A 27,614-nucleotide genomic window follows, 5' to 3' on the forward strand; every position below is an offset into this window, starting at 1 on the left:
AGGAATTTTCTAGATGAGATTTTCTCCTGTTCAAAAAAGTGAAATACTGACCATAGCTGTGTGGCCTTATAAGTTGGTCAGGCTCTGAAAGCTACCAGGTCTTTGAAAAGATGCCTAAGATATAATCTTATTAGAAAAACATTATGAAGGGGCGGAAAACAAAACACACAAACCTGCGTGATTTCCTTACAAGTAGGAGTGACTTTCTGAGAAGAGTTGCCTGGTTAAACAGCCATGAAGCATGGCTGGATTCTCCTCTAATAGTTTAATGGGATTCAAAAGTGACAAAAATGTTGGGGAATTTAATAGAAGTAAATATTAGTTCAAATTAACAACTCGCCCAACACATTAGCTCAACGCGTATGCCCCCAAATTAAAAAAAAAAGAAAGAAAGAAAGAAAGAAAGAAAAATTAAAAAGCTTGGTTACGCTGGTCCAAAGTGAGCCATTGAGAGACTTAATTTTGTTTTAACAGAAACTAAAATTCATAATTCACTAAAGACTAAAGTCTAAGTATCACAATTTGGCAGTGCATGATAGAAAAAGCTCAAATATTACTATTAGAATAAAATTCTGCTTAATCAGTTCCTTAGACCTTACAAGAAAACAAACTCCTAAATCCAAAACTAGTATTTAAACAAACAAACCAAAAAATCCCAAACCTTTAGTTTCAAAGTACCCATTTTTCTGATTTGTACAAACATGTACCTGTTAAATATTTGTTTTGAAAACCATCAGCCAAGAAGGAATTTTTAATCATGAGTGAGATTTCAACAGTGAATGAGTTAGCTTTACCATAAATCCACTGATCAGGAAAAGTTTAGGGGAAGAAGGGAGTGGGCTAAAAATGAGTGGGCTCAGATCTGAGTCAGAAATGGCTCTTGGCTGACTTGAGACCTTGACCCTTCAGTTAGGCTCTTTAAAGCATTCCACAGGACTAGATGTATGCATTTGCAGGAGGACCCGAGAGCAGAATGCTTTTAAAGTGTGGAGAAAGGAAGGATGGAAGGCTGAGTCATTGTCCTGTGGGGACATCACCCTAGGAAGGAAAACAATTAAGGTCTATCTTTCCACTGCCATTTTCAAAGGGATCTCTGAACGATCTGCCAGTCATCCTGATCTAGCTGCTGCAGATGCATGCCTCCATCACACACAGGCTCCTCGCTGATTCTGTCTTTGTCAGACTGCATCAAGCAGAACTTGGACCCATTCACATCCAAATAAATACATGATTGAAGGAAAAGCAGTGTGCTTGCTATGCAAACTCAGCTTCAAATCCCCAGCCCCTTCTGTGACGACCAAGCAGTTGTATGCAGCCATCCAGAGCTTACCTTTCCACCCACTCCTGCCCTCCTGCCACATGTGGAAGAATGGTACTTTCTTAAAGGGACAGAAATGGCTTAAGATATAGGAAAACCACTAGTATATGCTCAGAGGGTCATATCCTCTGGCCACCATGTTCAGAGGTAATCCGTGAATTGTGTTTTTGAGGGAAAACACAGCATCAGGGAAGGCCAGCTATCTCCAAGGCAGAGTGAAAAGTCAGCGGAGTGAATATCTCACCTGAGGGGTTCGGGAGGAGCTGGGACTGCTGGAGGCTGAGGAGACCATGCTCACATTGGGGTTCATGCTCCGCTCTCTCTCATCCTGGTATATGCGATCCCGCTCCACTTCTGGCAGATTGAGGAAATTCTGCATGGCCCTCAGGTTGACTAAAAGAGACTGAGATGCCGTCCGAGGGTCTTCTTCCTTACGCAGAATCTCAGACAACAATCCCTGATTAAATGGGAAAAAAAAGAAAAAGTAGGCCAAGTTATATCTGCAGGTATGTGTGGTTTCCGTCTTGCGTCCCTCTCCCCCTTTATTTGTTTGGTGGAAGCAGCTGGCTGTGATGTCAAGAACCTCAGTCTGATTTCTGAGGGTTCTCCAGGAGGAAGATTTTGTGGGAATGTGCTTGCCTTCTGGGGGCTGTGCCTTATTTTGGACCTTTCTATTCTGACACTTTATCATCACTGCAATAATCATCAGTGCACAGAGATGCCAGCTAGCAAGGTAGGCGCGCGGGAAGAATTGTGAAACTGCAATTACCACCAGGTGCCTCCTACAAGTATTTCAGGAACTGTTAGAACTCTCTCTGCTTGAAACTGGGAACACTTGGCAGTCCTGCTCAGCTTTACAAATCTGCCAAGTTTGGTAAATTTAGTTCCGACATTTAAGCAGCATGGGAGATTTACATCAACTTGAAAAAAAATAGTTTGGCTGAATTTCTGTGTGACCGGCCACTGTTTTCAATATAGATGTTTCTTATGGCCAAAAAAAAAAAAAAAAGAAAAAGAAAAGAAAAATCGCACAAAGCAAATGGCTATAACTCATATTAACCTTCTGACAGTTTCTCAATCCACACACATAATAGATTTCTTTGCATATGTACCAGAAGACACCCAGACTTTTTTATGACACACCCTCATGGAGATGCTCCAATCCCACCATTAAAGCAGTCATGGAAATGGAGTCATATCCGGTGAGGGGCCTCAGCATACCTCAGAGAATGTCATGCTAGGCTCAGATTCTTTCTGAAGGTGTGACCCATCCAAATAGAATGCTTTAAAATAGGAAATTAGTGTTTTCATGTGCTCTGCTGACAGAGAACCCACAAAGAAAAGAAAAAGGTTGACGAGTCTAGACAAAAGTAGTAGGGACTCAAGAAAAAGGCTAGAGACCTGAGTTGGAACACTGCAGTACTTGGGGCAAAGGCAGATCCATTTCCATTCTGCACACTTGTTAGATTATCACACCAAGGCATCACTTTACATTCCCAGCTAACATCTCTTTTCGCAGGCAAGATGAGATCAGGGCCTAGGATTATCATCCAGAAAAAGCTAAGATGGTACCCTCTGGATTTGAGAACAGATGGGGACAACCCCAAATCATAAAAAAAAAAAAAAAAGATGCCAAAGACATTTAGCAGAAATATTAAGGCGAAGAAACATTATCTGACTTGTAATATAGGGCTAAATAGGCCATATTGGCCAACAGGCCAAAAAGGCATTGGTTACAAGGGAAACACATGATCTCTAGTTGGCCAAACATCTTTCAAGTAAAGTAGGCAATTTTTATTTATTTATTTATTATTTATTTATTTATTTATTTTTTTGTCTTTTTGCCATTTCTTGGGCCGCTCCCGCGGCATATGGAGGTTCCCAGGCTAGGGGTCGAATCGGAGCCGTAGCCACCGGCCTACGCCAGAGTCACAGCAACGCGGGATCCGAGCTGCGTCTGCAACCTACACCGCAGCTCACAGCAACGCCGGATCGTTAACCCACTAAGCAAGGGCAGGGACCGAACCCGCAACCTCATGGTTCCTAGTCGGATTCGTTAACCACTGCGCCACGACGGGAACTCCTAGAGTAGGCAACTTTTAAAAATAAAGTAATACATATGTCACTTATAGGAATGTGCATCGTACAGTTATTTGCACTCCAGTAGCTAATAACCACTCAAAATATCATGTAAGACAATTTTACTATAAGGACCTTACAAGAGGTAAGCCGCCTGATAATTCTGCCAATTTGGGTATCATTACTTTGATAGGGAAGTCTTTACAAATGAGAATACAATATGCCATACAATGAAGTTAGAAAAGAGTATTAACAAGTATGTGTCTCTGTGTGTGCATCTCCAGGGAAAGGCCAAGGTAGGGTGTGTATATGAAAATATCCTACTGGTGAAATGATTCTAAGAAAATTCTGATTTCTTATTATGCTTTTAGAAGCAACAAGTCAGATACTTGTCTTCCAGAAAATGTTATAGAAGCTGGGTACTGATTCTCTTCCTGAAATTAAAAGTCAGTCGAACTTAAGTTATCTTACTTTCCACTTGCACTAAGTAACCTGAAATATTAATAATAAATTTGTTTCTAAGATAAAAAGATCTCCAAATTAATATGTGGAGAAGCAAGAGGGATGTGCATTTAAAAATCAATAGCAATTCCCTATATATACTATGGAATATTACCCAGATTTAAAAAAGAATGAAATAAAGCCATTTGCAGCAACATGGATGGACCTAGAGATAATCATACTAAGTGAAGTCAGACAGAAAAAGACAAATACCATATGATATCACTTACATGTAGAATCTAAAATCTGATACAAATAAATTTATTTACAAAACAAAAACAGACTCACAGACATAGAGAACAAACTTATGGTTACCAAAGAGGAAAGGGGAGGGAGGGATAAATTAGGAGTGTGGGATTAACAGAAACACATTACTATGTATAACGTAGATAAACAACAAGAACCTACCGTATAGTACATGGAACTGTATTCAATATCTTATAATAGGAGTTCCCGTCGTGGCGCAGTGGTTAACAAATCCGACTAGGAACCATGAGGTTGCGGGTTTGGTCTGGCGTTGCTGTGAGCTGTGGTGTAGGTTGCAGATGCGGCTCGGATCCTGCATTGCTGTGGCTCTGGCGTAGGCTGGCAGCTACAGCTCTGATTCGACCCCTAGCCTGGGAACCTTCATACACCGTGGGAGCAGCCCAAGAAATGGCAAAAAGACAAAAAAATAAATAAATAAATAAAAATTTTGTAATAAACCATAACAGAAAAGAATGCGAAAAAGAATATATATGTGTGTATGTATAAATAAAACTGAATCACTTTGCTGTACATCAGAAACTAACACAACATTGTAAATTAATTGTATTTCAATTAAAAATATGAAATTAAAGTTAAAAATTAAAATGAAAAAATTGATACCAATTTCCAATACTAATAAGACACTAAGACTGATATTTTCTGAGCTTTCTTTAATGATCAATTCTGCACATGAAAGAAGAATTGGTACCTGCTCCCCTTCTCTCTCTCCCTCTCATAAGTAATTTAGCATTTTAATAAATTTCAGACTACCAAATTTGGAAAAGCTTTAGGGTCTACATGGATATATTCTTTGTCCTGGTTATTGTGATTATACTTAAGATCTCTCAAAGCCAAAATGTATAAACTTCTTCCACAAAATTATTTTCACAAATTTTGGAGGACAGTATGGCAAAGATCTTGCATATGAAACAGTGAAACAACCAAAAGTATTGTTTTAATGGACAAGGTTCAAAATTGTAAGTTAGTTTATTCCTAAATTGATTTTTTAAAAAATCACTCCAAAGGAGAATGTTTTCGTTTTGTTTTGTTTTTTTGTTTGGCTTGGCTTACCTTTTTTCCCCCCACATTGAAATTGTGGAGTTCCTTCCCCTGTTTTGTTTTTTTGTTTTGTTTGTTTGTTTTGTTTTTTTAACATGTTGGCAACCTTACAGGGAAATGAATCCATCTTTAGGAAAAATCAAGACAAAGCATCCTTGAGAATGACTGCCCATCAACTTCATTTGTGAAGTGAATGAGACACAATATTTGTATCTTAAGGGGCTGGTGGAATATACTATTGCTTCTGTGTCATTCACGTAATTGAAGATAAAGTCTCAGACCAACAATGTGGCCAGTGCTGCCTCCATGTATTGCCCCTGAGAATGAAAACACTGTTCTAAATTATTTACTTAAAGTCTCATCTGTGTAGCCATGGTCCCAAAGCTGCTTCTTTTACCTCATACCTCAGACATTTTCAATAACAAGTGGCTAACTGCTGGGCACAAGAAGAGTTTTAGTTGTTTTGTTGAGCCTTTTTCATTCTGGGTATATATATGCTTTTAACTATTTACAGTGGGATTTTTTAAAATGTAGTCAAAATTCTGCAAGCTCATGCATGTAAAGCACGTTTATTTAGTTAGTTTATAATCATCATGGGGAAAAAAATCAGAAGAAAATGCATGGCATAACTTAAATATACCACAAATCACCCCATCTAATTATCAAGATAAGTAAATGTTTATCATATTGAAACTGTCTTGAATAGAACATAAATTAATAATTTACCTTACATAAATATTTCTAAAGCCCTTGGCACTATGTTGTCTGGCATTTTAATTATCAACCAGCCAGGCAGGAGGTGTCACTTGGACATTCCTGTTATGCAGCCTGAGATATACAGAAAGTAGTCTGGCACCTGGGCACTGAAAAAAATTTTAAAAAAAGATGTACTTTTATGAACAGAAAGGTCATGAATATTGAGAATGTGAAAATGGAAGGAAATTAATAAATTAACCAGGATATTGCTTATTAAAATTTCATATGAGTAATCTTATTAAAATATATTGCAAGTATTGAGTAAGGTGGTCATTAAATATTTTCCTCATCATAGGCAACAGAGCCTTCTCAAGGGAGAGATTACAAACAATTCTCTTCATGGTGTTAGCTGGGATTATGTAAGACCGAGATACACTGAAAAGACCAGGTTGACCAGAAAGACAAACACCTGCATAGGGTAGGAAGACATCTTCCATGAGAGCTCTAGGGTTATAGGTCATTGACAAAAGAATGGAGTTGGGCAAAAAGAGCCTCAAACTGGCCTTCTCCCTAGTCTTTTAATGGAGGATTTTGTAAGCTCTATATTATTTCCAGCACTAGCAATATTACATGAGGTTGGCAAAAAATTCAATAAAAACAAAATAATTCGAAGCACAACTCATGAGATAATATAATGCCATCTAGCTTGGTTGCTAATGCAGGCTAGCTCTACAGACAAAACAAAGAACTGGGGATAATTCTTAAAATAAAAAATGGATATACTTGGAGTTCCTGTTGTGGCTCAGTGGAAACAAATCTGACTGGCATCCATGAGGACGCAGGTTCAATCCCTGGCCTCGCTCAGTGAGTGAAGGATCTGGCATTGCCTTGATCTGTGGTGTGGGTTGCAGATGCGGCTCGGATCTGATGTTGCTGTGACTGTGGCTGTGGCTGTGGCTGTGGCTGTGGCTGTGGCCGGCAGCTGAAGCTCTGATTCGATCCCTAGCCTGCGCACCTCCATATGCTGCGCGTGTAGCCTCCCAAGAAATAATAATAAAAATAAAAAATGGATATACTTCTTATTTGTAGTTTTTAATATCTATTTGTAACAAATTAAATGATCTTAGAGTTTCTGGATCTGCAATTTCTGTTGATAAGTTTTCTTACATTATTATGATTTTTGTATTTCTTCAACAATTTATCTGGTTTATTCCAAATCATTAGTGTGCAAAACGCACGCTGATGCTCAGAAGTGTTTGGGAAGCATTACCACGACTGACTCTATAAAATCTACTTCCAAGTTTCCTTTCTGCACTAGCCCTTGAGACCTGGGAGAGGTGAGAAACTGCCTTCGATGTGCCCTTAATGCTTTAGGAGAGCACAAAGAGAACTCAAGCCTGGGCCAGGTTTTAGGAATGATAAGCCTGAGCATTCCAGGCCACTCCAGGGCTGAGAGCAACACTTAAGGTCGGTCATTACTATCTAGATTTTAACAGACATCCATTACATTCTAATTTTCTAGGATTACACTGTATCTCCCATTGATTATCTAGAGAACCCCTCAAGTTCAATATACCTATTGCCAAAGAATGACAGAGCAGTCTATTAATTCATTTTTTTTTTAAGTCCACATCCCTTTAATTCGATTTGGGAAGCAATGACATTTATACAACAATTAGCCTTATTAATTCATTTTTTTTTATTTACAACTTGGTACAAAGTTCAGAAAGGAATGGGAAGATTAATAAGACATAGATTCTGCTGCCAGAGAGTTTACTATATGATAGTTTACAGAGGCACAATATAAAAGATGACAAGGGTCATAATTTCAGATAGAACTAGTGTCACCTCAGATCAAAAGACGGTGACAGTAATGTCAACCACAGGTCTCAAGGAAAATGTTTTAGAAGAAGTGCACAGATACAGAAATAGTGGTGAGATCAGGCAAAGGGGGAGGGTGAATGAGGGAGTGAACAGTATTAGAACATTTGAAGGAAAAAAAAAAGAGCAGGACTAATCCAGAATACCAAGTTTCTGTTTCTTTAAAAGCTTAAGAAAAAAAGAGTACAAAAACTGACAAAATGGTAGAAGATTTCTGAAGTAAAAATAATATAGTCCACACTAATATAATTCTGAACTACTGGAGTATACACAAACTAACCAGCAAACATTACCCCCCAAATGAAGTGATATTAGATAATCTGTTCAGCCTTTTTGTCACCTGCAACAAATTAGGCTTTCAATATGCAAAACATCTTCCTTCCAGAAAAACAAATGATCATGATTCCATTTAATTGTAATTTAATGAGGCATAATTTATTTTTTAAAGTGATATATACCAGGTGTGTACTGAAAAAACTGGTCCAGCCAAACCCCAGTGCTTCTCTTTGGAAAAAGCCTCATACTAGGTGGAAACTGTTTTTCATTTCTGTAAATTATATTTCTGTTCACATATTTATTATAACATAAACTTTTGAAGTAACTCAACCCCCCAAATACTCATTTATCATATAATGCAGATATCATCTATAGAGCATATCATAATTTGAGAGTTTGAGGTCCCAACCTGAACAAAGGTAGATGGTAGAATGTCATATAAATCCCAAAGATAGCTTATATGTACTACTGATTACTATGCCAAGAGTAAAAACATATGCTTTCCACTTTTATTTTAGAGAAAACAAGCCCTCTCCCCTTAAAATGTATTTTAACTATTAATTGCTGGATGTATGAATAAAGTATGTAAGCTTTTAAAATGAAGGTTCTCTTCAGAAACCAAGTTACATCTCTTTGAGGGTGTTATGAGTCAAAACGTATTTACTTTGTGGTAGTGAGTCTGAAAATACATTTTCGTTCATAATTATATTTTGCTTTAAACAAATGATGTCATAACCACTCAGCAAGGTTAAAAGGCACATATACCCCCATTTTGCAGATTAGAATTGTAGAGGGTCAGAGGCAGAAGGGGCCTTTGCACCCATATGGGCTAACCTCACATCCTGCCACTGAGCATGACCTGTCGATCACATAGTTCCCCCCAAAGGTAGATGATGTTCCATCACCCCCTTTGCACGCTTATTGCTTGCCTTAACTTTTACACAATTCTGAAATGTCTGGTTCCAGCTGACAGGAGAGCCAAAAACTGGCATCCTCTTAAGAAAACCAAGCAACGTTAAATTCTTAGCCTAATCGTACAAAGTGAACTCTTGAATTTCAGAGGTGGAAGCTGTGAACTCGGCTGCTTGGCTGAGCAGAGTATTGACATCTTACCCACTGAAAGCTGACCTAACAGAATCCTAACAGTTCTCTCCTAATCTCCAAACTCATTTCCTTCTAGACACTCCTGAGAGGCATTTCCCCCCCTGCTCAGGAATATAAACAGGTTTCCCTGGGTCACATATTCATAATCTACCACCTCACTACAAAGCTGACTGCTGAAATTCATTTGTTATGCTAAAAATACTCACCCCCCCCCATCACCCCCTAGAGCACTGCACAGCCATGAAGCCAGAGTACTTAGTCTGATTTGAATAAAAGGTATACAGGGCACAGCAATGACAATTTGATTTTTATTATTAAAAATGATGTGTTAAATCCTCAAAGAAAATGTTGTTATCGCATTAGTTTAATAAAAACCTCTCTTTTATTACAATATTTCTTTATTAGGAAAGACAGCCTATGCATGCAGCACTTTTGTAGGATGGGGGTGGATAGAATTGAGCATCTGAAGGGAATTAATGTACTCTGCAAATATAAATGCATATACAAAAGTAACATTTGCAGACAAATGTTGTTGCTGTAGAGATGTGTTCTGTAATGTACTAAAAGCCTATGCATATATGTGTGTATGTATATACACTGCAGTTGGCAATACTTTCTCCCTCCTCTGAACGGAGATGGCACTAGTTCTGTCTCGTAGTTATGACACATCGCTTACATTGTGCGACTATAAAGCCTCTTTCTCCCGTCACATACTAAACTCCTTGTGAGCAGAATCTGTACACTCTGTGCTCTGTGGTTAGTTGGGGATAGACAGGACTATAGGGTTCTGAGAAACACCAAATGCACATTTTTCATTTTTCTGGTAAACTGGAGTCCAATCTCTGCCAAGCAGTCAGCAGCAGGCTCTGATGGACCACATATTAAAAGCCTAACTCATAATAACACAAGATCTTCTCATTCAACCTACTGAAAATGGTAAGACAATAAATACTGAAATTTGGCTATACAAACTTCACTGTAGAACAAATGTTCCATGTACCCCCAATCTACAATTTATTAAATGAAACACTTCCCTCACAGCTTTCTTTCCAGTGTATAGAATAAAACTTTGCTTGTGCCACCTGATACATCAGAATACAGTAAGCATACAACACAAAGTGATTAAGTGCAATAGAAAATTCTTGAAACCAAAGCAGTCTACACTTTCTTAACTGCAATCCCCTTGTCCAAGCCACACCTGAGCATGTACAGTGGAGGGACTTTGCTGAAACCAGGTTCCTGGCAACTATTATTATTTTTTACCTACCTAATCTATGCAATGATGGATGCAATTAAATAAATAGCTCCATCTCATTTTCTTCCTTATCCCTTCCCTCTTTGTTTTTAGGAAGTCTGAGGTACTGGAAGGGGGAGGGAGGCTGTGCACAATCTAAGTCAAAATTTTCTAAACACATTAACACCCAAAAGCAAAAGCAAATACAAAACTGAACAGGTTCCTTTTGGAAACATTTACCAGTGATGTTCTCAGCTCTGGGCACATACATGGTTTCTACTAACACCTCAAGTACCTGGCACCATGACTATTGCATTCACAAAGTGCTGGGCCCTGGTTATTCCTAGTTTCCATGAGTATTCTGTGAAACAACTGTTGGCACACTTCCCAAAAAATTTACTAGCTTTGGCTACTTTGTCAAAACATTGGCAAAAATAGTACTTTCAAAAACAAAACAAAACAAAAACATACATTTATTGCATATTTATATCTGAAATGCATCAAATGCATTCAGATATAAGAAGAAAAGCAGTCTATTAACATATGAGTTGACTCAGTCCTGAAATAATTACAAACATTATTTTTTCTGCATTAACTTCAATCACCTCCAGGGTCAAAAGCATCTGTTCTCACACAGCACATGTGGCACATCACAGTACTTATTATACCACAGAGGGATTACCAGTTAAAAAGTCTGTTTACTCGTTGTATTTCCTTGAAGGAGGGATTGTGTCTTTCATCTTCTGATTTAGGATAACAGAGATGATTGAGAATATGGTGGTTATGAGTATGAGTTCTGAAGTCAGAATTGCTGGGTTCAAAATTGGGCTTCAATTGGACAAGGATTAATTAATCAACCTATGGCACAGTTTCCTCACCTGTAAAATTGAGGTAACAATTGCACTTCCCTCATAGGGCTCCCTAGAGAGCCCGATACACATTAAGTGTTCAACAAATGTTAGCTGTCATTATAGGCCTAGCGCAGCCTCTGAATGCTTAATAAATATTAAATGATTAGATAAATAAATACAGAACTAACATCAAAGTACGATTCTTATTTTATTTATTTAATTTTTTTTTAGAGCCACACCTGCAACATTATGGAAGCTCCTAAGCTAGGGATCAAATCAGAGCTACTGCTGCTGGCCTACGCCACGGCCGTAGCAACACCAGATCCGAGCCATGTCTGCAACCTATACTGCAGCTCACAGCAATGCTGAATCCTTAACCCACTGAGCAATGCCAGGGATGGAACCTGCATCCTCATGCTGAGTAACAACGGGAACTCCTGCAATTCTTATTTTAAATTTGCAACTTCAAATTTTCAAGTGCCTCCACTTTCGCTAAATGTGTTCCCATACAGAAGACAGATTAAAAAATAAATTTTATGAGGTAATTAAACTTATTTGGGATAGAGGAGAATGTAAAGAAAATGTTAATGAGTTACATAAAATGAAATGACTATATGGACATTCGAGATAGCACTAGATTCAGATACTCATTTATACTTCAAGAAAGTAAAACCACTTTCCTTCCCTAAGTAACTTAAAGTCAGCCTTAATCTGTATCATTCTTTAAACATGGGTCATAATTATTAGTGGCTAATAAAATTAATTTAGCACATAGCACATCATAACTAGTTTTTTATAACACGATGTAATAAATTAGAAATTACCAGCATTTCATACATGTATTGTTTCATGAAAGGTTTTTTTTAAATGAAGAAATATATAGATAATAAAGACACAGTTGGAAATGAGACAGAACTCAAGATAGACATACATAAGTGCACAAAGGTGAGTGTGTGCTTGTACTAGCTCATGATGTAAGAATTACTTCCTACTGGGTATTGCAGTCAGAGCAGTCTGAAAGTAAAGACTGTTGTCTTTAGGAATAACTGTAGATTTAAACAATCCTGAAATTTCCGATTGACTTCAAATTGATCCAGTTCTATTTTTCCCACAGCATTTTTGGCCTTCAAACTTAATTCACTTTATTTGAACAAACATGCACTTAAACCCCAGGCCAAACAGTCATCATTTCAATCAAGGGCCATGAAAGGAACCCTCTATGTATTTTTTTAAATTACTTTGAGCAGTGGTGAAAAGCGTATCGATAATAGGATCTAAAGCCAGTGTTGCCTTATGTTTCTTCTATAAAAATTCTACTTTAATTATAAATATCACCCAGGATTTGGAGAAACTAGTTAAATAATAAAACTAGGCTTTCCCACTAAAAGTGCAGGTCTCTACTGAGACACACCCACTAGAGGTGAAATACCTTATTATTTAGGATGGAGATCCCTTGTCTGTGAAATGAGTCAATCACTTCTTGTTAGAGAATAGTGACCAAAGCTTATAACACCCTCATCATCAAAATTCAGTCCTTTTAGTAAAAATGGAAAAACCAGAATTTTCTATAACAGTTCAGTAACCACTGCTTAAGGACTTTGTGCACTGATCAGGAGTGAAAGGAACAGTGTGCTATCATATTTATGTCCTCTGATCCTTTGGTACAAGTTTTGTGAAGGAGAGGGGAAAAGGGAGTCTCCATATTTTCTTTTTCACAAAATGTTCTATTTCAATTAGATTTAGGAATGGGAATAGCTACCCTCTCTTTACCCAGAGCACAAATAGAGCCAGCATCTTCCCCCCAGGCTCTTTGGCTGAAACTGCCTCAAAGGTGCTAATTAACAATAGTCTTTATAGGTACAGGAGGGACTAAATTGAGACCACTATCAAGAGGACCATCCTTAAGTCGTCAAATAACTTGGAGACACTGCTGTCCCAGGAGATATTAATATTATTATAATCTTTAAATCTATGAATTCAAGCCAGTGATTCTGAAATGAAAGAATGCCTATTTTATGAGGCAAGCAGAGGCACCTTTTCCTACTTTATTAATTTAATGCTGAAATCAAAAGAGGGTGTATTATATGCTTCAAAACCCAATAACATGTTCATGCCTGGTCTGCAGCATTTCATATTTAAAGCCCATCTTTCAGTGGGTGGACTTCCTTTTTCTCACAGATTTTCTCATCATTTTATAACCAGCTCACTGGACCATGGAGTCAAGACCCCTGGCTTTACATTGTTTTCTACTCCTGTCTGACTTGCTGAATGCCCCTATCTCTACTGGATACTGAAAAATTATGGCTGAGACCAGAGGTCAGCTGAGAAAGAATTCTGAATATCTTGGAGGTCAAGTTTTCTATAAATATAAACTGTGCATGTAATTAAATCATGCCTACCTTTGGCTAACAATATGTATACATCAAAGTTAAAAGAGGAGTTTCTCCCCCACAATAAAAAAAAAAAAAGCCTAACTGGTAACACACCAAAGCTCAGATTCCTGAATATTTCGGTTGCTAAAATTTTCATTTTGCTGCTACACATCTCTTCCTAACTGTGCCACTTCAAAATATAAGGTCCTTAGACATCTTTAAACCTAACACTACGGTGAGCATCCACTATAAACACAATGCGAATAAAGCATAAAAGCAAAATCCATGTCATTTCACACAGACATTTACATTTTTAGCTGCTGACCTTACTGCCAATTCTTCTGATACATCATTCAATTTAATCTTCCAATCTGTTGAAAACATTCTCTGATTGCTGAATGACTTCATAAATTGTATTCATGATCCCAACCTTAAGTTTCTTCAAATGTTGTGGCTTTGATAAGTAAACAGTAGATTTTTTGCAGAGTCTAATAAATCATAAAGAAGTTGGCATATAAGGACAGGCCGACCAAATGAGTGCCCACTCAAAGGATTTTAAAAATTCTCTTCTCTATCAGATAAAACTAAGATGACCAGCTTTCTCAAAAACAGCCTTTTGACAAAAGGTTGCAAATTGTGTAACTTTGGGACTTTTTCATGGAAATGAAGAAGAAGCAAGATACCAAATTAGAGGCCTTACTGGTATAGACTAGCACGTTTTGTAAAATACATGTGGGCTTTTTACTGAAAACATGTTTCTAAGAATTGGGTCAGGAGAGCTACCTGAGACACAAAATGAACATGAACTTTCTGATTTATGATATAATCTACTAGAGGAAAAAGAAACATAACTATACTATGTAAATAAATAAACGTGGCAAAAGTCTCGTTTTCAAATAATATAAAGTTTGTATTGCCAATTTCTCCTGTAAAGATGTTTCCTGAGCCCCGCCTTCAAGATAAGGGGATAGTGGTGCAGAGAGAGGCTGAGAATCACACCTAATTTCCCTTTTCTGGCATTCTGATGCTCCCATTCACACCTGGCAGGGCATTCCTTCCAATGGATTTAGTCTAGTTTGGATTGAAGCTTCCTCTACTTCATTTAACAGATCTGCTCAGATGGAAGGTCTCAAAGGAGAAACAATGTTAGTAAATGGAGGATTTCTGAACATATGAATATGTAGGTCATTGGATTTTTAAATAAATTAGAGAATAGTTTATCTTTAAGGGAAGATTCGCTGTACATATTTCATGAAACCATTCTTATTATAGGTCAATGGCCATCCTGTAACCATTCCTTGGTAATATTAAGTTTTGAAAAATATTGTCATAAACCTTTTCATACTGTCATGGCCTCTAATTAATTTTTTAAAGTCTTTATAGTCTTTATAGACTGTGTCAAGGGGCAAAAGAAAGCTTAAGGTTAGGATTCATATCAGAAAACAGTAATGCAAAGATGTACGAACAGGAAATAGCCCAGCAACATATTTCATGTCCACAGAGCTGGTAAGTGGAACTGTGCCAACACTAAAATAAATTCAGGATAGACACAGGGAAATTGAATATGCAAATAAAATAAAATAAAATAAAATAGGCCCAACAGACCATTGGTCTTATTACTTCTCAAAATTATCAGTCTAACAAACCCATTTGCATCACTGACAGAGCACTGGAGATAGGGCAGGGCTGAGAAGCAAAGCTACTCTGAAACTCACAAATATCACATAATTTGCCTTTGGGGCTCAGTAGAAATGGCTTTAAGTCAAGTTTGAAAGATCTTATAAGGGCCTTAAACCCAGTGGCTGTTTCTATCTCATTCTCTCTCTCTCTCTCTCTCACATCCCTCTAACCATCCCCTCCACATTCGATATCCATAAGTAATTCTGGCTGATATCAATATTGGTCCATTCAATTCAAGGGACTCAGTTTAAAATAACAATTGTAATAATATTTTTGAGAGAAAGTAATACAGTCAAAAGTCCTATACAATTCCACACTATTTATCTAGAAACATCTTGCTCATGATTGATGAACAATACTGATAATATTTTTAAAACAAAGTAGTACGATAAAAACTTTTATATTATTCTTATAATTATATTTTGCTTTATATTTGAGAAGGTGGTAGGCATAAAACAGAAGACATGTTTTATTCAAACTACTACCCCATGGCATAACCAAATGTCAATTAGACTAGCAATGACCTTGATCTACAATCTGGGATAAAAAGCACATCATGAGATAAAGATTCCTGTGCAAGTGATTTATTCAGGAAGTGCTTCTGAGGAAACTAGTGGGGAGTGAGGGTGGGAGAAGCAGGGCAGGGAGGGGAAAAAAGCCAGGCAGAGTCCCATCCTCATCCTGACCCTATAAAGAGCTCTGGCGTAGAAGTCACACTTGAGCACTGTCCCTACTGGGAAGCAAGGAACTGGGCTTTCATCCTCTTGCACCTGTCAGACATTGGCTAAGCATTTGCAGCTCTCTGCCTGTGTGAGCAAAGCAAAATCCAATTGCCAGAGGAGAGTCCTTTGAATGAAGAGCCAACCAGTGCACCAGCTTTGAAAAGGAAACCATGGGGTAGGAGGGGGGTAGGCGGTGCTGGGGGAGGAGTGAAGCCTAGAAAAGAGAGCAGCCTTGTTATCATCTGCCTCAGGTGCCTCTTGTGAATCCCATCACTTTGTGACCACAGGTAACAGATATACTTAGAAATGTGTCATTGGATTGCCTGAATATTAGTGACCAGCTCAGAAAACATCACTTTTATCTTACTACTCTCATAGGGTCCCACTTGTCATAAAAGTCTTCAGGCTAACTTTTTCTTTCAAAAGACTAGCAAAGAAAAAAGATAGTGCATATACATATACTCTGAGCACCATCATATATATTTGGCTGTGCCTATGGCATGTGGAAGTTCCCAGGCCAGGGATGGAACCCACACCACAGCACTGACCAGGCTGTTGCAATGACAACACTGACTCCTTAACCAGCTGAGCCACCAGGGAACTCCCCAGAGTATATTTTCCATAAGGTCATAATGACAAAAATAGGCTTCTCCCATGCTGATGGCACAGACAAGATATGGGGCTCTGTACTCCCTGCATCTAGAATTACATTAGTTTCAGGCCCATGCTGAAGATTCCATACCTTGGCACTCTAGGATCTCAAATGTGCTATTTCCTTTGTTCAGAATATGTGACTTCATTTATGGTCTTAGTTTAGACAGTATTAACAAATCAACAGACAAATGTAAAAAATAATAATAAATAATAAAATCAGATTGGCAAAAGTTGTCTCTCTCTGACTCTAGCAGAAGTTCTTATGACCTTGTCATGAAGTATGGGTAGAGGGTCATTTTATCAAACAAATGTATTTTATGTTTTTAAAAGACAAATTGATTAAAATAAAAATGTATTAAAAAATATGTTCTTGGAAATATAGCTCCACTCCCTTAATTATGTTACTTTACATCACCAAATGATATAGTGGCAATGGATCAGACATGCAAAGCAAATTAATAGTTTCTCTTTGGAGAATTGTTATTTTCAAATGGTATTCATTATGAATTTGAGTTTTTCATCTGGAAGTCTTAAACATGAAAAATTAGGTTGACATAGTTTGGTTTTTTTTTATAATTTTGATTCTTTTATGAATGTTGTGCATGTAATTTTTGTACTACACACAAACACACATACACACAGAGGAACTAATTGCAAGATTTGTTCTCAATCCAATAATCAAGAACAAATCCAGAACACACAAACTATAGGGTGACAAATAAAATCGCTTTTTACTAAATTTGACAGCAAATGAATAACAGACATCATGAACTATTTCTAAAAAGTATTTGGTAAACTGAGGATATGCTACATATCAGTAAAGCAGCTGAGTTCAAGACTAATATTGGCCTTAGGTATCCATCTAAAATGAATGGTTCTTATTCTGTTCATTTTTTAAAATTTATTTATTTTGATTCTGTTCATTTTGAGGAAAAAAAATCCATATTCTTTAAAGCTTATCATTTGGAAAATTCATGGCTGGTTTCATGGGGCACAGCACACTTTTTTTTTTTTTTTTGCTTTTTAGGGCCCAGGCTAGGAGTCAAATCAGAGCTACAGCTGCCAGCCTATGCCACTATCACAGCAACGAGAGACTGAGCCGTGTCTGCAACCTACAACACAGGTCACAGCAATGCCAGATCCTTAACCTACTGAGTGAGACCGGGAATTGAACCCACATCCTCATGGACACTAGCTGGAGTCGTTTCTGCTGAGCCACAACAGGAACTCCAATACACCATATTTTCCACTTAACAATGCTGCTGGTGAAACCCAGATGTCCAACCTTGCTGTTAGTGACTACAGTACATGTGGCAGAAATGATCTGCCTGTTGACCTCCAGCTTAAGTTCAAACTATGTCATTCTGTCAATACCATCTACCTTGATTAGGCTGGGCTTTATACACAACAGGTTATGATCCCAGAGGGATGAAAAGCTTTCCAAAATTAAAAGCAGAAATTTAAAAGGAAATACTCATACATTCCTATGCAGTTTCCACTTGATATCCTCAAGGCTGGCCCATGAACTCAAGCTCATGTTGATTGAAAGTGAATGTTTCTTTCTGGGTGTAGCCATCTTACAATGGCAGGAGGAAAATAATAAAATGTGTTCCATGCTTCAATTAGACCTTTTATAACTTGGCACTTGAAAGATGGCGATGCCAAAGAAAAATCATTAATCCAAAAAAATAGACAAAAAGGACTGTGCAGAGGACAGACCTCCAAGAGTTTAAGGCCTTGGCAGAGCATTTCCTAACACCATCATGGCCTGCCTTCTGTCTAGCCTCCCTGGGAGTCTTCTCTCATGCTTCATGCTCTCTAGATAAAATGCATACTGTACTTGATTCTAAAACCCAAAGTAATACAACTATGCTTTCAATTTCATCCTTATCCAAAGGAGCGGGATAAATAACCAGCAATAAAATGTTGGCTAGCCTTGAGATGCCTATTCATGCACATGAATGTGAGATGAAAGAACACGCACGCGCACACATGCGCGCGCGCACACACACACACACACACACACACAGAACAGGAAAATGCAGAATAAAGATGTATCCTTCCACTTTATATATATATTTTTTTGTCTTTTTGCTATTTCTTTGGGCCGCTCCCGCGGCATATGGAGGTTCCCAGGCTAGGGGTCGAATCGGAGCCGTAGCCACCGGCCTATGCCAGAGCCACAGCAACGCGGGATCCGAGCCGCATCTGCAACCTACACCACAGCTCACGGCAACGCCAGATCCTTAACCCACTGAGCAAGGGCAGGGACCGAACCCGCAACCTCATGGTTCCTAGTCGGATTCGTTAACCACTGCGCCACGACGGGAACTCCCCACTTTATATTTTATAATTGTGTGCAACAGACTTGCTCAGAAGGACCAGAGCTCTTCATAATCCCAGTCTAGAAAACTGGGAACACACAAATGCTGCCTGAGTACTTTGTCACAAGTAAAAAGTGGTGGAGGGATGTCTGGAACACATGCAGACCCCTGTGAACCTCCGAACTCATTTTCAAAGGATGTAAGCAGACTCTGTCAATAACAGAATGCATAAATTAGCTAAGAGTCAAGGGAGCAAGAGATTTCACCCCTCTTGGTCTCCTGCCATACCTAATCTGTCAGCACCAAACCTCAAACAATCCCACTGTGTTTCTTCCCTGCTCCTAACTCCTGCAGTGCCAGCGTTGCTGAAGACTGTTACCAAACCACAGTGGTTGGTTCCATCACTAGTTCACGCTGTTTGACTTCAGCTGAGGCCCCAAACGACACCACAAATCTTCTATCTCAAATTGACTACCTATCACTTTCAAACTGTCAACCCATTTCTGCTCTCCCTTTCGACACTGAATTTTGGAAAGAGGAATTTGCAGCCACTGCTTCTGTATCCTCAACAGTTAAAATTCTGGCTCTTGTCTTCACCACTCCAATGAAATTATACTCTAGAGTTTGCCAAAGATCTCTCTCCCAACTAATCGCCAAATCTTGTGGCATGGTTTTAAGCTTCCCTTCCCAGACTTCTTAGCTTTCCACACATGGACAAGTCTCCTTTTGGAAATTCTCTACTCGTATCCTCTGTACCCTCACTAGTATCTCTATTTTCTGCACCTCCACATGATCCCACCCCTCCACACATTTCTCTGATTTTTTCCTGAGTGTTAGTAGTGGTAGTGGTTTCTTCCCTTCTTGTTCTATCTCTTTAAATCCCAGGCTCTGTGAATAAATTTCTAATCTCTCTCTAATCCCAACAACTCTTCTTAGCACTAGACTCTTTATTTTTCAATGACTCCTGCACATCTTCACTTAAGAAATCTGCTGGCATTTTCAAGTCAAAATAGCCCAATCCAAAGTAATCACTTTAACCTTACTCCTGTCATCTCTTCTAATGCCCTCTTTGATTCTCTAAATAATTTTGATTTATTCTTAGTCACAAGGCTCAAACCTTGGCATTATCTCTACTCCAAATAGTTGCACTTTCTGTCAACTTTACTCTCACTTGTTTGTTTGTTTGTTTCTTTTGGCTGCACCCACAGCATGTGGATATTCCTGGGTCAGGGATCAAACCTACGCCACAGCAGTGACCCAAGCCACTGCAGACACAATACCAGATCCTTAACCTGCTACACTGCAAGAAAACTCCTTATGATGCCTTTTGACTGTACCCTTTACTCCACTGCCACCCATCTTGTTCACAACTTCTACAAACATTTCAGCTGGGCACTTACAGCAACCTCATAAATGATAATCCTATTCTCCTGCTATCACTAAGGAAAAAGCATTCTTCCCCCATTAAGGGGATGAAAGTTTTCCTAAGATCCAATTCTGATCACTGGATCATAGTGTATTCCTACATTAAACTTTCAATGATTTCCAGTACTTATTAAATAGAGTTCAAAGTTCTTGGCATGGTCCTAAGGCCTTTTCTGATCTGTTCCCTCCACTTTTAAGTATTACTACCTACCTTTGCTATCAACTACCAACTAATCCCGTCTTTTTCTAACTCAACGCTTTTCCCATGAATTTTTTTAGCCTAAAATATTCTTCTTTTCCATCTTTGCCTGTTAAATTTTATTTATCCTTCAGGGTCTAACTGCCCAGCAACCTCAAACTCAAGTGAGTTGTTTACCTGTGTATTCACCCATGATCTTTTGCATCTTTGCATCTGCACAGAGCTTGGCTCCCTGCCTTGCATTTCGTAGGGTGGGTAAACCTAAAGCCACTGTCCTCTGAAAGCCTTCCCATACTCATTCTCCTGGACGTATTCCTGACCCTCCACTCCTCATAACATCCACTACAGTCACGGCTCACATTATCCTAATCATACACCTTACTTCACATTTTACTTTAGGTATCTGGGTATATTTTATTATTATTTTTTTCACTACTAGGTTGTTAGCTCCTTAAGATTAGGCACTTTTACTTTTTTGTTACTCATACAGTTAATCCTCTTTATCTGTGGATGCAAAATCTGCAGGTATGCAGGGCCAACTATACTGTGCATTTTCTGTAAGGGACTTGAGCATCTGCAAATTTTGGTTTTTTGGGGGGTGGCCCTGGAACTGATCCCTTGCAGATGCCAAAGGGACAGAAGTATTAAGAGCTAATCTAAGAGCTAGATTATGGTTCTCAAAGTGTAACCCCAGACCAGCAGCATTAGGATCACCTGCAACACTGTTAGACATGCAAATTTCTGGCTCCCACCCTAGACATAATGAGTCAGAAACTCTGGGAAGAGGCAATCTGTGTTTTAACAGCCTTCTATGTAATTCTGATGTACACTCACATTTGGCACTGGTGGGAAAGAACTTCTTAATTATAAGCAGTCTTCAATAAAGTAAGACATACATAAACCGTTAACTTTTTTATCATTTAATATTATACTGGCATATAATTATCTCAAAACACCAAAAATATGAGTAAACTATTCACTACCACTTTATCAATATTTTATATCAAATGTACATTCTGAAGGATCTACTTATGATGGAGCATGATAATGTGAGAAAATAGAATGTGTACATGTACATGTAACTGGGTCACCATGCTGTACAGTAGAAAAAAAAATTGTACTGAGGAAATAACAACTTAAAAAATTAAAATAAAAAAATTAAAAAATAAAAATTATAGAAATGATGACATATAATGATACTTTTTCTTTTTTTTTTTGTCTTTTCTAGGGCCGCACCCGCGGCATATGGAAGTTCCCAGGCTAGGGGTCTAATCAGAGCTGCAGCCGCCAGCCTATGCCACAGCCACAGCAACGCGGGATCCGAGCCATGTCTGCAACGTACACCACAGCTCACGGCAACACCAGATCCTTTAACCCACTGAGCAAGGCCAGGGACCAAACCCGCAACCCCATGGTTCCTAGTCAGATTCGTTAACCACGGAGCCATGATGGGAACTCCCAATATTCTTTTTATGAAGTTCAAAGACTAGGTAAATGATAGATTTGGGGGTATGAATAGTTTTAGAGCTAGTTTAAAAAAAACTGAATGATAACCATGTTTTAGAGCTAGTTTAAAAAAAATTGAATGATAACCATAAAATTTATGATCAGGCTACATCTGGGGAAAAGCAAATGGGAAAAGGGAGAAGAGAAGGAGCAGAGAAAGAGACCCAAGTCATTAATAACTTTCAGGTCCTGAGTTGGGTGGTGGGTTCATAGACATACATTACATTATTGAAATTGATTAATTAGTTATGGCCAAACATGAATCAATGGTGACAGTATTTCAGGAACTAAAGATTATTAATTAATCTAATTTTATGTGTTCTAAGATCCATAAAAAAATTTGAGATAAAAACTAATATTTGCCACAATCTGCCTCTAGTATTATTCTTAACCACCAATGATGATGCTCAACGCTAATGGTACCTGTGTGCGATTGAATGCCACTCTTGCAAAGACAGCTTGGGACACACTGGCTCTCTTCAGCTCATCTCTGACTTGCTGGTAGATATCTGGAGATACTTCTACAGAAGAGTTGGTTGGCTCCGGCTTAACTGCTCTGGGAATGGGTGGGTGGTTCAGGAACTGCTGGTTGATGGCCTGAGGATGCTGGTGAGCCAGGAGCCGGCTAACGGCAATCTGTTGGTTTATCAGATGGGCCATGGCTATTTGTTGCCTGACAAGTTGTGGACTGAGCTGGGGAGAAAGAAGACCAGGGCTCATGATGGGCTGTAACGCGGGCACTTGGTTTCGGATTGGAGTACTGTGGTGGATTTGGCTGTGAGGAGACTGTTCGCTGGTTTTCCCCAGGGATGCAAGCTGGTTCATATTTGGTAAATGCATTGGACGTTGGCCCAGAACACAATAGTCTGAAAGATTCTCTCGTTCCACTCTTTCCACTGTTAAGAGATAAAAGTGATAAATCATCATTATCATTGATATAATTTATTGCTGATAAGTGTAGCATTGTTATATTTTTTATATATTCATGACATATACTTTTTCATACAAAGTTGGAAGCCCCAGAGCAAAAGCGAATTATCCTTACTGCAAAATGTTACTATAACAGATGTTTCCATGGGTGATATGTAAGTAAAAATATTTGCCACTTCAATCTTCTTAAATTCCTAAAAGTAAGCATTTTATTGAATAACCAAGACAGAAACCACTAACCGTTACAAATTCTTATCCCTCTCATATTCCCAAGCTCTATCATCTCCCTCATCAACCTCTGTAATAAAAACACCAGCTGTTTTCATCTCTTGTAGTTTGTGGTTAATGGTGTAGTTCATGGTTATCAGGAAATGACAAGGACAACATCTCCTACCAAATTAACTGCTACCTTCTAATAAAAATTTCACGTAAATACTATTATAAAGGGAAACATTTATAGAAAATGTCTACCATGTAGTGTATCCTTTTATGTCCTCATTTACTGTCTTTTTTATAGGAATATTTCTTTAAGAAGCAATTATTTTAATGATTGTGATACGCACTAGGTTAAGAAAAAAGTCCACAGAATTAATAACATCACCTTGATTTGCTATTAAGATCACCTCCCTTCTCCACGTGATTTACCTTATTATTTTTTATTGAACATTAGTAAAGATTTAAGGAATAACCTTGAAAGGGAAAAAAAAGAAAGTATCATATATGTTCAAACATGATACAGATTTTTTCTTCTTCTGGAGTTCCCGTCGTGGCGCAGTGGTTAACGAATCTGACTAGGAACCATGAGGTTGCGGGTTTGGTCCCTGGCTTTGCTCAGTGGGTTAAGGATCCGGCGTTGCCGTGAGCTGTGGTGTAGGTTGCAGACGCTGCTCAGATCCCGCATTGCTGTGACTCTGGCGTAGGACGGTGGCTACAGCTCCGATTCGACCCCTAGCCTGGGAACCTCCATATGCCGCGGGAGTGGCCCAAGAAATGACAAAAAGACAAAAAAAACAAAAAAACAAAACAGATTTTTCTTCTCCCTTCAAGAATATTCTCATGAAAAGAGGCACATCACAGTCAAATCCTTACCTAAATCTCTGAATCACATTATTATGTAAAGCAAAGTTTTATTTGGGGAAAACATATTAGGCTAAAATAACCTCTATCCTTATTAGCTTTGAATGCTTATAGATGTAAACTAACAAAATCTGCCTTTCAAAGTAAAAACTCCACACTGATTTAGTAACTTTTTCTTGCAATTGCAAATGTTGGATATGATTATGCAAAAGTATACTAATATAATTTTGGAGTTCCCGTCATGGCTCAGCAGAAACAATTCTGACTAGCAACTATGAGGATGCAGGTTCGATCCCTGGTCTTGCTCAGTGGGTTAAGGATCCCGCGTTGCTGTGGCTGTGGTGTAGGCTTGGCAGCTACAGCTCCGATTCAACCCCTAGCCTGGGAACCTCCATATGCCACAGATGAAGCCCTTAAAAAAAAAAAAGTAAAAGAAAAGTCTACTAATATGATTTTAAATTTAGAACACTACTTTGGGTGGTCACATGCTGAGGAATAGAAAAGTCTTGGCATATAACATAAATTTTTAAAGTAATTCAATAATTGCCTCCCAGTATGCAAACAGTACTTGTAAATTAGTACATGGTTTTCAGTGACAGAATCATATTTGATCAAAAAAAGTACTGAGCCTCAAAAAAATTTAGGCAGAAATTATGTGTGCTGGAAAACTGGGTGAGATGACTCCAAAAAAGGGATTTAGTGATGACAAAGTCACAAATCACATGTAAAGAATTTGAATAAAGTCCATCAATGAAATGTAGGGTAGGGAAAGTAATATTTCTCTCCTTTTTTTTCTTTCTAGGGCCACACCTATGGCATATGGAAGTTCCCAGGGCTAAGGCATCAAATTGGAGCTGCAGCTGCGGGCCTACACCACAGCCACAACACCACCAGATTTGAGCCTCATCTGTGATTTATGCTGCAGCTTGTGGCAACACCTGGATCCTTAACCCATTGAGCAAGGCCAGGGGTTGAACTTACATCCTCATGGATAACAGTCAGGTTCTTAACCCGCTGAGCCACAACAGGAATTACTTATTTCTAAATTAGTATTTTATGTCATGTGTAATTTTTAAATACATACATGGAACTAAATGAATACATTAACAATGTAGACAGGTACCTGATCATTTTATCTACATGTCTAAAGGTTTTCTCACTGGGAAAATGGATAAACACCTATAACTTGGGCTCACCTTATATTCAGATATATATACAGTATTTTTTCCCTGCTTTTTAAAAAAACTTAATGATTGCTTAACTTTCATATGATCCTTTAAATAACTCAAAAGTTTACCTCAAACTTCTTTCAGAGTTCAATTTCTCACTTTATCATTTCAACATAACTCATATAGTTTGTATTCACCTTTCCTTCATAAGGTTTAAAGTGAACAAATATTTTAATCTTACCCTCTAAAGGCAAATGTTTTCCAGTCATAATATTAATTAGACTTTAAGGTACAATATTTTAAAACCAAACCAAGCAAATAATTAAGAGCCTCTGAACAAGGTAATCTAACACAGTTTCCATGGAACAGAAGTTACTATTATAATTTCCTTACTGAAAGGAGTAAAGAGACCACAGTCGGCTTCCAAGAGTGAAGTCGAACTTTAAAGACAGAAATATGTGGGGAGTTCCCATCATGGGGCAACAGAAATGAATCTGACTAGGAACCATGAGGTTGCAGGTTTGATCCCTGGCCTCACTCATTGGGTTAAGGATCTGGCATTGCTGTGAGCTATGGTGTAAGGTCGCAGACACCACATTGCTGTGGCTGTAGGGTAGGCGGGCAGTTACAGCTCCGACTCAACCCCTAGCCTGGGAACCTCCATATGCTGCGGGTGCGGTCCTAAAAAGACCAAAAAAAAATTTTTTTTAATTTAAAAAAAATTTTTTAAATTAAAAAAATAAAGACAGAAATATTTGCCCTCTAGTAGACATTTGATTCACTTTTGTTATTTGTTTGGGTTCTAATTCAGCCAAAAGAAAGGCAAATTCAGATATTAAAGTATGTTTTCAGGTACTTAAGAAGCAGGCATTTTATCCATTTCTTTTCCTACTTGTACATAGAAATAATCTCCTCAAAGCATACATTCTCTAACCAAAAGCTAATTTTCCAAAATGTCAGTATTTAATTTTTCAATGACTTAATTATATTTGAGTGAGTTTCTTAAGATATATCTAAATCACATCATTAATACAAAACCAATGTCAGTGCTCCATGAAATCTATGAAATTGGTGCAGTGAGAATCGTTATAATGTCAGTCCATATTCCTTTAAGACCATACACGATGATTCTCCCTTTTCTTAGGAGTTCTCAGATCCCTGTAATTTCATATGGTTAAGAACAGCGACTGCAGAAGTATCCTCAGAGATATGGGGCCACACCATGAAGTACTCACTCACTAGTGAGCCATAATGAAGGAACTGAGAATGCAAACGCCTACCCATCCAGGTAGAGCAGAACAGCCAGAGAAGCTAGCCACAGAGATGCTAGGAGGAGAGAGAGAGAGAAAGCCTGCCTAGTCCAAGGAAAGCAGCCACTCCCTTGACTGAGCCAGCTGCCTTTCTCATATTATTACTCCTTTAGATTTTTTTCAAGAAAATGAAAAATCTGGATTTTTATATGATAGCCCCTAGTCTTCAGGAGTTGGCAACAAATTCCATTTTCAAAACACAATAAAAGCCAAACAAAACATTTCTGAAAACTGGATCCTGCCCGTCCATGGGCTACCAGTGTTAAAACTGTGTCTACGAGACTAAGGACATCCCCTGTGCTGTTAAAGAAAAAAATATTCAACACCTGTTACAGATGGTAAGGCAAACCTTATCCAGGACCATCACAACAGGTATAGGGACCACTGCAACAGGGTTTTACAGTGCGGGAGAGAGACTGGGCCCAACTCCAAATACAGTTGGGGAAGCGGGAATTTAGAGCCAAGGAGCAGGGTGGAGGTGAGTGGATGGAAAATTACTAAGAGGAAACATCAGGAGTAAGGGGGATTCTGGCTAAACCGACCTGACAGGATTCCTTACCGAAGACAGGCCAGGCTGATGAGGCATCACCTGGGGGATGGTGGAGGATGAGATAGAAGGTGATCAGATATCAAGGCTGAGGGGTTCTAGTTAAACCGTCTTAGCAGGGTTCTTGTAAAACTGGATTTTACAAGGAAGTGCACAGATGGGCCCAGGAGAAGGTTCAAGAGCCTGTCTAAACTTTGGTCAGGCAAAGAATACTTGTCATTGTTTTCCAGTGCCTGACAGCTCTAACAATAAAACCTAAGTTCTTTACTTCTAAGAATAAAGAAAAAAAATCATCATCCTAAATTTAAGAATGCCTAAAAATCAAATGCTCGTCAACAGGTTTCATCTCTACCGAGTGCATTGTTTTAGGAACGGTTTGCACAGATTTTGCCAAAATTTGAAAAACTTGTTCATTTTTTTCTGCCATCACTCTTACACAAATAATATCAGAATA

The 27,614-nt window shown here is 38.4% G+C and overlaps 1 protein-coding gene across 2 annotated transcripts in view; it reads right to left on the reverse strand.

The window, feature by feature from the left end:
• SATB2 (SATB homeobox 2) overlaps window positions 1-27,614 on the reverse strand; it is a 191,764-nt gene that overhangs the window by 55,478 nt on the left and 108,672 nt on the right. For both annotated transcript variants that reach the window (XM_047773161.1, XM_047773160.1), the window contains exons 7-8: window positions 22,551-23,023; window positions 1,563-1,775 (exon numbers count right to left, since the gene is read on the reverse strand). In XM_047773161.1, the coding sequence (XP_047629117.1) occupies window positions 1,563-1,775; window positions 22,551-23,023 (686 nt within the window). The remainder of the gene's footprint in view (window positions 1-1,562; window positions 1,776-22,550; window positions 23,024-27,614) is intronic.

The sequence above is a fragment of the Phacochoerus africanus genome, chromosome 3 (genome assembly GCF_016906955.1).
Source record: "Phacochoerus africanus isolate WHEZ1 chromosome 3, ROS_Pafr_v1, whole genome shotgun sequence".
NCBI lineage: Eukaryota > Metazoa > Chordata > Mammalia > Artiodactyla > Suidae > Phacochoerus > Phacochoerus africanus.